The following is a 12,161-nucleotide window of genomic DNA, read 5'->3' on the forward strand; positions in this document are numbered from 1 at the left end:
TCGGTTTTTGCGAACAAACTCTTCAAATAATTTCCAGATAAATCCTAATTTTTATTTTTTTTTTCATACATTGTTTCAGAGTAACCATGGACAGTTACCGTAGACGACAAGAATGAATCACCATCAGCAACGGTACATGCGTGTCCATAAGTGTCCACTATAGTAATTATAAATGTTGTACTAGCACGCTCGAGACCTTGGCTTTACAGCTGCAGGTGACAGGTTGAGACTTTACCCCCAGCGACTTGTCGCTATCGTCCCCCGCGGCATTTCCCCGTGTGTAGTCGTAGGAGTCCCAGCTCATGGTACTGTAGGAGGTTGGAGAATTCGCTGCTCATTCCGTGTTTCTTATTCAGCAGAATGTCGTCGAAATAATGGTAAGGTACCCGCTCGAAACCCGCGTCCAGCCGCAGAGGGAAGGGCCAGAAACCGTAGACGTGGGTTTCTTCACACAACTGCAGGGCTACGTGGACTATGTAGAACCCTGTCAGAAAGAATACAACACTATAATGTCTGAAATAGTTCGTAATATACTTTCGGCAGGAGAAGGTACCTCTAATTAACCAATCTCCATTGGATGTGCTCCTGATTTATTAAGAAAAACAAAGGTAATTGTAATTTGTTTAAAAAGAAGAAACGATCTCACACGAAGTAACCACAACTCATCGTCCTCTTACTCTTGTACCATGCATATCAAAATAATTGAAAGACAAAGTGCATAAAACATTGGATTCTTTTTTTTTTTTGTTATCCAATGAAATTCTTGCCATAGTTCAATGTGGCTGAAGCAAAAAAAAAAATAAACAAAAAAACTCTACAGATTTTTTTTTTCTTTTAATAACTTAACTAATAGAGAAGATCACAAATTTATTTTCCTCTCAAAGAAAAGTCTTAGATTGTTGATAGTAGTATACAAAAGCATTCGATATCGTTGGCAACAGAACTTTACTCCATAAATTACAGTATATGTCAAAATTACGGAATACGGGGGCATCCTTAGGCATCCTTAGGTCATGAGTTACCTCTCAAGTTGGCAGCATTATGTTTCTATTAATTATTAAAAAAAAGAAATCCGATATCCTATATTGATTGCGGAGGTCCATAAGGGTTTCCTACTAGGTCCACAGTTATTTTTGATGAACACTATAATGATACCGAAAACTCTCCTCCCATTTTTCGTTCATCTTATTCACCACGTTTTTTCTTTCCCCTAACATGCCTAAGAACTTCAAAGAATTAACCAATCTTATGAATTCATCAGGATTGAAATATGAATTACAATGTAAGTGCAATCTTTGAACACAAGTCAAATTTACGTTGTGTATTTTCAAACCACTCAGAAAAGCGTAAATTTACCACAAAATATCATCATTAAAAATCTGTCTTTTATATGTGATATGTAAAATTTCTCGTTATTGCAATACACAGGCATCATGGTGCAAACACGTAAACAACACGTCTCCTTATAAATCGAAAGGAACTGGGAATATTGTATAACTTTATCTTCACACTTTAGTGTCATTCACAGGGCCTAAACTCTGTAATTCATTAGGGTAGAAATATCTCCTTTGATTTATTTTAGGGACAATTTATGAATAAATTATTACAAAGATTGAAATTTTCAATCCTCCTGCACGCCCTCTCTCCATCTCTTCTTTCTCCTCTCATTTCAACTTATTTCATCTATTCCTTCTCTTTCGTATCTTCTCATCCTACCGGCCATCGGCCATCATGCGGAGTTTCCGTTTCAGTTTCAGTTTTTGTTGTAGTTTTTTTTAATACCATTCTGGCATATATTATGTTGTTGTTATACGGTTTATTATGTTAATATTTATTTTTCGAGTGTCTATGTAATACAAGCCTTGCTTTTGATTAAGGCTCCCTCATTTTGGTTCTTACGACTACCATTTATTCACCATTTGTTGCAAATGTATATGTTATCAGAATATGCGTTTAGATTATTTGTAACAGAACGTTATTTCATACATCATTGTAACTCAGTGGCTTTTTTGTGCATGTGGAGACAAAGTGGAAATAAATTCAAATTAAATCGAAACAAATCAAATCCCATCAAACATAAGAAAACACCAGGAAATACAATTCATAACACTCATCGATTTTGATTAGACTGTGTTATGTTACATCATGATGCCAAATTGTACACTAAGTTTCATCATAATTATAATGAATATGTATTTCCTTCAAGGAATTTTGTCATGAATAACTTGCAGAAACCAAGAAATGAACTGAAATGTAATTCCAAACAAAATGAATTTATGGACAGTCACAAAAAAAGGAAATGGTACCTGTTGACGGCAGATTCGTAAAATTTCTCCGCTTCCAGAAATTCCAGAAGCTGACGAACTCTTTGGGGTTCCCTACTACAAGGTGGGGATCTTCCTTGTGGCTGTCCGCCTCGTCCTGCAATGTGGACAAACAAACGTTGTGGAGCGCAGCCGCCCCGATACAAGGCATCCAGATGTAGCCATGGTACTGCGAGATGTTCTTTCTAAATGCAAGGTAGTCTTCTTGTCTGGCAAGGGCATTGAATCTTCGGTGAAAAAAGAAATACAGACAGAACAAAATTTAAAAAAAAAAAGTACAAAGAACGGACGACAAAAACTTGTGCTTATTAGGTACAGGGAACCGGGTTCTATTCCCGAGTCTAATTGAGCAATGTTGCGTGTAATCATTCCGTCCCCTCTGGAATCATGAAAGAGGCAAAGCACTTTCATTACCTTTCATAGGACATAAAATGGAGGTCACGTGTGTGAGAGAGTTACAACTCATTCACGAAAAAGATCCCGCTTCATTCATTGATGATAAACATGGTAAAGAGCAAGGCGCATCACCCGGTGAATTGGGCTCGCCTCACATCCAACTCAACCCCATGACATGGAAGGCCAGCTATGTGCAGCTGTATATGGATTATAAATCTTTTCAGATGGAAAATGAAACAAACAACCAAATAATCAAGTTCTCGGTTACTATGCATTGTGATGCTTTTTCTTTGTACATTTTGGCGAATGTCACATTTTAGCTCGCTTTGACACTATCAGCTGACTATACCAATATTGCCTGTACATGTGCGTCACAACATTGAGCGGGCAACCTGTGCTTTGTGGTGGAAACTGCATCAGTTGTGTTTTTTGTTTGTTTGTTTTGCTTGTTTGTTCATTTTCCATCTGAGAAGATGGCTGGATAGCCCATATTCAGCTACGTTAAGCTGGCCTTCCATGGGGTCCAGTTGGATGTGAGGTGGGACCACTTCACCGGGTTAAACATCCTGCTCTTTGCGATGAATGAATGAAGCGGGTTCTTTTACGTGCATGAGTTGTTAGTCTCTCATACACGGGACCTCCATTTTATGTCCTATCCGAGGGACAGAGTGTTTTGCCTCTTGCTAGAGGGGACGGTATGCTTACACACAACATTGCTCAGTACAGACTCGGGTTCGAACCCGCGGGGCCGCGTGATCGTGAGGCAGACGCGGTACCGACTGAGCCAACTCAACGCCCTGTGTTAGACCTATCTTTGATGATGGAGTGGTCACGGTGCTAAGAAAAGACAATCCACTATTCTCTGGTCACTCTTGTGACACGTGTATGAGAGACTGACACATTATGCTTGAGTGCCATGTGGAGCAATTAAACGCAAAATTGCTTTGATAATTTTGGGTCGTTTCTGTTAAAGGAATCTCTTTCTCTTTATCAAAAAAAAGAAAAGTTCCACCGCTGTTTACCAAATTACAAACGGGCGTAAAACACATTATAAATGCGGGGAGAAACGTGATTAACCTCTACCTCATGCTCCGCAATCACATTTTTTATTGCGAGAACTGTATAGCAGTGTGTATTAACTTAATGTGTATTAACTTAATGTGTAAAACAATGCCAGAGTTGTACAGATTTACGACCGTATATAGGCTCTGGCAGGCTTACACACACACACAAACAAAGAAGACAAGAGAGCGGTAAACCGTAAAGAGCATGATGCAAATCAAATGCAAATAGAATGAGTCTATGCCACATTCAGGAAGGTGGTTTTTCTCTCTTTGTCCTTGATTCGGCGTTTTCGTCTTTCCATTCTTTAGTTTTGGTTTTCATGTCATCAGCATTTTTAAAGCCGTGCTTACTTTCTGTAAAATATACTTGGGTTGAAAGTAGTCAAATTGCTCTTCTCTCCCGCGTCGTCTGCGAATTTCTTTATGGGCGCCGCGTTACATCTAGTAGAGATAGATGGAAAAGTGAGAAATTAACATTATTGTCATAACAAGAAAATACTAATTAGGTAGTAATTTCGCCTTTAATGATAAGGAAAAAACCTGGATTTTTATTTGAAAATGCTTGCAAATGTTTTCGTGCAATGACTTTATGTTCTGAACGCGGGGCAAAGAAAATTCTCCTGGGAAAGATGTGGAGCTCTACACTGATTTAGGTATTGAAATATTTCATACTTTGGGGAGTTTTATGGATTTAGCATGGTACGTTTTGTAACAAAACTTTAGCAAAGTGATGTACAACAAGCAAAGCTTGTAATAGGTGACTAGTTTCTGTGACTGTGTGTAGTTTGTGTGGGATGACCTATTACCACACATTCTCTTCCTGTTTCCTGATTTGGTTTCCGATTGGATCCAACAGGATTTACACTCTTTGTGAACAAAATAGAAATGAATTTAGCATCTTTTAGAGCATAACCAATATTTCATTGCCTGATTTCTCTCTTGTCTTTTCATTACAAGGTCTTAGGAGAGCTTAAATACTTTGAAGAATTTAAGTAACTACTTCGGTCGATGGAACTACTTAGATGAATACATTTCAGCAAAATACATCAAATTTGACGAAAAATGGATTTAGTACCTTTTCAAAAAGGAAGTATTAGATTTTGTACACATGTACATATATCAGCGATACTTATTTTAAAAGGTATGATCGCAGAATGACTGAGAAGGCAAATATACAACATGCGACACGAGCGAAGCAAGGATGAGCAAAAATAGATTCACTTTAAAAAAGGTCTTTGTTGATGACGTTTGAAACTGATGTTATAAGTCCAGCTGTAAATATGGGCATTTTAGGTTGACTCTATTTGCTGAGTCCTTTTGGAACAAAGTACGACACAATCATGAAGCGCGATTTTATATAATTCTTTTTGAATCCGAAAGTTGGAGCTGCACTAAAAAAACAAACAATCACAACAAACAACATGGTTTTGATCGAGCTAATCATTTTCACATTATGTCTATGAAAGAAGAGGTATTATTTGCTCCAACTCGCAAATTGACGTGAATGGATGTCATTTGGATGTGGTTTGTTCCTCCGATTTCTAATATTGTCGGCCATTGTTTAATTGTCATCCATAAGCCTCAGAGCTTTCTTTCTCTGTGAGACAGCAATTTTGTTCCCACACAGAAGAGCAAACGTTTGGCATGATAAAGTTAAACACGTTTTCAGGAAACTATGCTATTTTGTTACCTGTCTAGAGGAAAACCGATTCTTCATCACTGATACTCACCAGTAAAATTATAACAGTCACAACAGCTATACATAGATTCGTATAATTTATTCACTTGTTTGATCATCTCTGAAGCATTGTTATTTGGATGCACTTGGACATTACCATGAATCTACTTTTTAACTGGTTGACATCTTACCTTTTCTGTGCACAAAAAAGACTTAATGCAAAGGGAAAGTTGCTCTACCTGATGAGTTGAAACGAAATTGAGTAATTGGAATATTAAAAGATCTTAATGTGCATCAGTACCTGAAAACCATATCGCTGGAATCGATTTCGCTTCCACATCCGCTGTTTAGGAGGCTTCCGCTGTTCCCCACCACTGCGCACTTCTTGTAGTGCTTCTCTCGGAACGGACTCACCTGTGTACGAGACAAGAAAAATTAAAGTGCGACAGACAAAAGTTGATTATGATTCCTTTCAAATGACCACGGAAAAGCGTTTTGTCCTATTACATTATCATTTCATTTTCTGTTTGTTTGTGTGTAGATGAGGTTCTATGACGTCAAATAATGCGTCGCCTGAGGGGCAAAAAACAAATCCCATCTAGCACATAGCAGCCTGTCTTTCAATGGACGTGCTCATGGGAATTATCGTTTATTTTCATCCAACAGAAGAGTGAAGCAAAATACAAAGCCTGCATTGCTAAAATTATTTTATTCTTTTATCAATTTGTAAGAGATATTGTATGCAGTGTGGATCACTAGTTATGTAATACAATTTATGAGCAATTAGGCTGAATAACCAAGAACAGCAATCCATATTCTGCAATATTGAAAGAAAAGAATGTGTAATGGTGTAAAAAAGAGTGATCGATTGAAAACAAGGGCTTGTAAAACGTGGATCACTCAAGACATAATGATATTATGTAATTAAATATCATCCAACATCTATCCACGAAGAGCTAAAGACTATGGTGAAAAACCCCACAATAATGAAAACATACATTCACGCAAAGATAAACAAACAAATAAAACGCGTGCATACATACACAAAAAGCGCGACAATATACAAGAAAGAGAGCACGATGATATTACAAAACATTTGTAATTTTTATGGAAAAATCATGGACCGGCAGACTGCATCGCCGTGGGAATCAGACTTATTCTCATACCTCGAGGGTTACAGCATTTATCTTTCACTCGTCTCCCCTGTATATTCTTCATGTTTATGCATTTTTTTCCCTGTTTGCCTATGCATTATGTCAAACTCCTTGTGTATGGATTTATGCATTGAGCAGATAGGCAATAAACATCGATGGAATCCCATTTTCTTTGCTCAAATTATCCACTAATAAATAATATTCATTTCTGGTCAGTTTTTCTGTTTACGTTTGTTACATACTCAAAAAGCTGCATCACTTCGGAGATCCCTCACATTTATCCCCAGGTTGAATTATCCTTAGGGTTTATGGCAGGTTCAAGTGTGTACGTATGTGTCACACACAAACACACTGCTATAGCTTCTGACAATTCGAGCATTAAGAATTTAGGGTTTCTGGGACGAACACTGAACTAGGGCTTTCTACAGCTCAGTCGGTAGAGCACCGGGCTAGCAATCCGGAGGTCTCGGGTTTGAATCCCGATGGAATCCCATTTTCTTTGGTCAATTTTCCATCAATAAATATAATGACAACGATAATGATAATAATGCCGACGTTACACTAATAACTATAATACGATTTGGATGTTCCAAGGACATAAATGTTTACATTTTGCAAATAAGTTTAATGAAGCACTGTGATACAAAATACATCGAGTTGTTGCGTTTTTCTTCTATGACATGTCCCATGTTGCAGAGATGTTTGCTAAGAGATACAGCCCTTCCTTGTGACAAAACGACTAGGAAACTATTCTCAAGGATTAGGTGTAAGTGCATGAGGGACTGGGAAGGAGGATCGAATCATCAATGGCCTTGTTTTATTTTACTTCAGAAATGAATGTACTTAAAGGGACCACAAATTGATATACCTTTACTTTTCTCTTGTAGTTGCCAATGCTTTCTTTAAAAAAAAAAACAAAAAGAAGCATTTCAATTCTAAGAAAAACCAATCTTTATCATTATTAACTTTAATTTTAAAAGGATTTGGAAAAGGATGTAATTGATTCACATATAAAGATTTGTTTATTCTGAAGAAAGAATATATTATTGTAAGAAAAAACAATATCTATCATAATTAACATCAATTTAACATTAAAAAGGATTTGAAAAAGGATGCCATTTCTACAATTATTACAGAATATTATTTTCTGAGGAATATGAATGATTATTCTTAAGAAAACACAATATTTATCATCATTAAAACTATAATTTCCTTTGGAAGGGTTTGAAAAAGGGTGTCATCGCATCGGATGATTATGGAGAGCATTCCACACATCAAATTTATATAGTTTGACGGAATCATGGGGATTCTCTTTTTCTAAAGAAAATGTTATTGAAGATATGAGTTTAATATGAATGAACGTTATTTGTTGCATTAAAAAAGTATTTGTTAGGTGTTGCGGTAACAAATTGTTCGTATCCTCAATCTTTTAGAATTGTACGCATAACAATTAAAATGAAAATAAAAAATTACGTCAGTGGACCCGTCCTGACGTATTCTATTTAGTGTCACCACCAGAAGTAAAATTTGAGTTACATTGAATTGAATGAATATACATTCCAAGGATAACGGCGTCAACAGAGTGAAGAGGATAAACTTATCAAAATAAGACGAATTGATTGTGGGCCTATACATGACTTGAAATGAATGGAATCCATACATTGCTCTCAAGGGGTCTAGGGCAATTACCCCCCTGGGCAATTACCCCGGACCCTTCCCGTGGCCCTAACCCTAATCTTAATCCTGAACCTAATCCTCACCTTAACCTATACTCTCAACCCTAAACCTAATCCTAACCCTAATCTTTGCTCTAATCTTACCACTAACCAGTATTTAGCCGGGGGGGGGGGGGGGGTAATTGCCCTTGAGGGGTAGTTGCCCGGATACGTTAAGCTCATAAGCCACATTTCGGTACTAGTTTGCTTCTATTATGTTTCTTCAGTCGCTCTATAAATGATTGACTCGTTGTCAATCCTTGTGTGTGCGAGTGCCTGTCCGGTTTTTTTTTTTTTGTGTGTGTGTGTGTGTCTGTGTGTGTATCTGCTTGTTTCTGATGGAGTGCTTGCATGTGTGCGTCTTAATGTCTTCTTTATGCATAGATCAATAATTTTGTCTCGCCATGCAAACCCAAGTCAGACGTTAAACAAATTAACTTTCGAGGTTGTCATGGGTATTAAACCAATATCCTTTATAGCAGGAAGTACAAAACGCATGATATTTGAGTACACCACTCAACCTGTTTCATCAACCAACTCACTACCAAACGCTCAAAGAAAAGAAAAGAAAAGAAAAGAAAAGAAAGAAAACAACAGCCATGAGGTCTGTATGCAACCGGGATGAGGCATAATAATGACATGCAGTTTTGAATCAACCAAGGAGTGTGAATTAATGGAATTGAGTACTGTTTTATTTTGCTTTGACTACTAAAAATGCACTGGTCTCACACTCTATAGGCACAGTGGAAAGTTCCAGCATATTAAAGGGACTGTACAGTACTGGTTGAGATGGGGATTCATGTTTTGAACATTCCTAAGTGAGATAATGAAAAGCCTCTTATGAAATATGAAAGAGCATGTAATTTTAAGAAGTATTCAACGTTTATTTGATGAAAATTGGTTTTCAAATGGCTGAGATATCCAAAAAAGTGCTAATAACAAAAGGCGACACGCCACAACTTTATTAGGAACTCTTTGTTTCACCTTGTTTTTGGATATCTCAGCCATTTCAAAACCGATTTTCATCGAATAAACTTTTGATACCCCTTAGAACTGCATGCTATTTGACATCTCATAGAGTGGTTTCTGAATATCTCGCAAAACGTTAAAAGCTAAATCCTCACCGCGACCAGAACTGTACACACCCTTTAACTTTCATATTTCACTTGACATACAGAGCGATGAGTTAGCTTTGATAGTCGGTATAGCGCTTCTGCCTCTCGATCCAAAGGACCCGGGTTCGATTCTCGAGTTCCAATGAGCAATGATGTCTGTAATCACAATGTCCCCTCTAGTAGAAACATTCTGTCCCTCGGATGGGAAATAAAATGGAGGTCCCGTGTCTGCATGTGTGAGAGAGTCACAACTCATGCACGTAAAAGATAACGCTTAATTTATTAATCTCAAAGAGTAGGGTGTTTGACCCGTTGAAGTAAGTGGTCCCGCCTAACATCCAACTGGACCCCATGGAAGACCAGCTATTGCAGCTGAATATGGGCTTTCCAACCATCTTCTTTGATGGAAATGAAACAAAAAAAACCCCCCAAAAAACAAAAAAAAATTCGAGGTAATAAATATACATCTGTATAACTACTATCCGAGAGAGAGAGAGAGAGAGAAGAAATGCAGAGGATTAAAAGTATTAAATGTATCTGCGTATGCACAAGCCTTGCACTAAAGACTAATTCTAACAACATGCACAATATGAAGAAACCATAATGGCAGAGTTTGTGATTTGCGGGTTCCATTGAAAAAAAAAACAACAACAAAACCCAATATGAATATGTCTAGCAATTAAGATGGGACACACCCTGAGTACCTATGGAATCCAAAATTGCAGGGTACAAAGGGCAAAGGAAGTAAAGAAAAAGAGAGAAGCAGATGTGGGCGAAGAAGAAAAGCTAGTACAAGTACACAGGCTTATCAACCCCCTTGTTCGTAAAAACTTAACGTCATGAGAATTATTGACGTTGACACAATGGGAGCAAAACGCTGAGACCAGAGGCAAACCAAGCGTGCACTAGTATGCACACAGGATAGAGTGCGTCCTCCTTAGTGGAGATGTAGCGCACTCGAGGGTATCTACAATTGTGAAACATGCACGAGGCGAAGCCGAGTGCATGTTGCACTACATTGTAAATACCCGAGAGTGAGCTGCATCTCCACTAACGCCACGAAATAATCCTGTGCATCATTTGTTTTATAAAATGGGTCGAAAACTAACAGCATTTTTCACGTACCTTTGTGGGTCAATACCAGTCAGCTACATGTAGCACTCGCTCAAAAGTCAAGATGTCCGAAGATGTTCGTCCCAAACATTTACGCACGTCGCACTCGGAAATCCCGCACATATAAGTACTGTACGTACCATGTAAGAGTATACGTACGCCACACATGTTATGCACACAAGAAAGGCCGGCCGGCAGCCCGAACTAGAAGTTGTTTACAGGACGCACGACGCACTTACTAGTAATTGTAACAACTGATTGAGTGCGCACTGCTAGTGTAAACATTGTGACGTCAGCCGTGCATGTTAGTGAGAAATTAATACACGCACACGTGACTCATTTCAGCGCTTCCAATTGGCTACATTCTTGAACACATTTTATAAAAGTAAATATGTCATGCATTATGAAAAGGGCAATAACCAACAGAACAATGCACATTAGTCAGGGAATATATAATCATTAGTACCACTGAAGTGAGTTTCGTTGAAAAAAAAAAATAACCGAAGAATAATATTTACCAGTTATTATCTTAAGAATGATCATTCCAACATTAAGGACCATGTTAGCAGTATTGTTTTCTGGGCTAAGAAATGTGCGAGTACGTGGAAGGTGAAATGAAACCATTTGTCTCGCGGGGTAACAATAGTTTGCATAATATTTGTTGTGTTTTTTCTTCTGGAAAATATGAGCAAATCGCTGGCCGATAGTTCATTAAATACAATAATGTGAAAAAGTTATATAAGACAAGCCAGCAGTTTTATGGTATTCATTTTAAATGAAGAGTATAAATAGTTTTAGAATAACAGCCAAACGAGTTGATTCGGTTCTTCCCATTTTTTATTTTTTCGATTTAAGATTTTGTTTTCTTGATGTGCTTGGTGATATCATACAGAGACTTATTAAATATTGCTTTGATACATTGATAGTATCAAGGTGAACGTGATCTTTGAAATGCTTGTTTGTCTGTCCTTGATATCCCTTTTCTCTGCGTTGCTGCAAGGTCTATATTTGTGCTGTAATTCCATAAACCCAAAGTCTTCGCTCCTATAGGAATGATACGACTTCTGTTGTTCTGTCCCTACTCTTTTAATGTCTTAAATGTTACAGTACATGATTCAAAACATGCATAAGCAGAAAGAAGATTCCCAAGTATCCTACTGTCGACACTTACTAAACTTTCACTTCATTTCATTTATTGTAATCCCCAACAAAAGAAAACCAATCGCAAATAAATATTTGAATCCATATAAGTACATAAACTCAATACTGATATCAAACTCATCAATGCAAAATTGCTGTCAAGGAAATTTCTATGAATTGTTTTGATGATATATACAAGCTTTGTTGGAGGCAACTACCCCTTGATGGTCAGCACCTTTTGTTTGTGTGTTTGAGCTAAAGAAGCCAGTGTCGATCTCTCATTAACTGTTGTCTTTGCATTGCGTTATGGCAAACTTCCTGCGTACTGATTTAAACATTGGGCAGATAATCATTACCAACAAGAGCAAAAACAGTATAATAACAATAATAGTGGACAATGATGATGACAATGACAATAACGCTGATGTAACACTTACTATTTTGAACAGATACTATCATAGC

The 12,161-nt window shown here is 37.5% G+C and overlaps 1 protein-coding gene across 1 annotated transcript in view; it reads right to left on the reverse strand.

Annotated features, from left to right (window-relative positions):
* Nucleotides 1-251: 251 nt before the first annotated feature.
* The window catches only part of LOC140229644 (uncharacterized), a 39,935-nt gene continuing 28,025 nt past the window's right edge, over nucleotides 252-12,161 (reverse strand). Inside the window, exons 5-8 of the mRNA XM_072309887.1 lie at nucleotides 5,764-5,876; nucleotides 4,136-4,225; nucleotides 2,307-2,551; nucleotides 252-484 (exon numbers count right to left, since the gene is read on the reverse strand). Of these exons, the coding sequence (XP_072165988.1) occupies nucleotides 252-484; nucleotides 2,307-2,551; nucleotides 4,136-4,225; nucleotides 5,764-5,876 (681 nt within the window). The remainder of the gene's footprint in view (nucleotides 485-2,306; nucleotides 2,552-4,135; nucleotides 4,226-5,763; nucleotides 5,877-12,161) is intronic.

Source organism: Diadema setosum, chromosome 6 (genome assembly GCF_964275005.1).
Source record: "Diadema setosum chromosome 6, eeDiaSeto1, whole genome shotgun sequence".
In the NCBI taxonomy this organism is placed as follows: domain Eukaryota; kingdom Metazoa; phylum Echinodermata; class Echinoidea; order Diadematoida; family Diadematidae; genus Diadema; species Diadema setosum.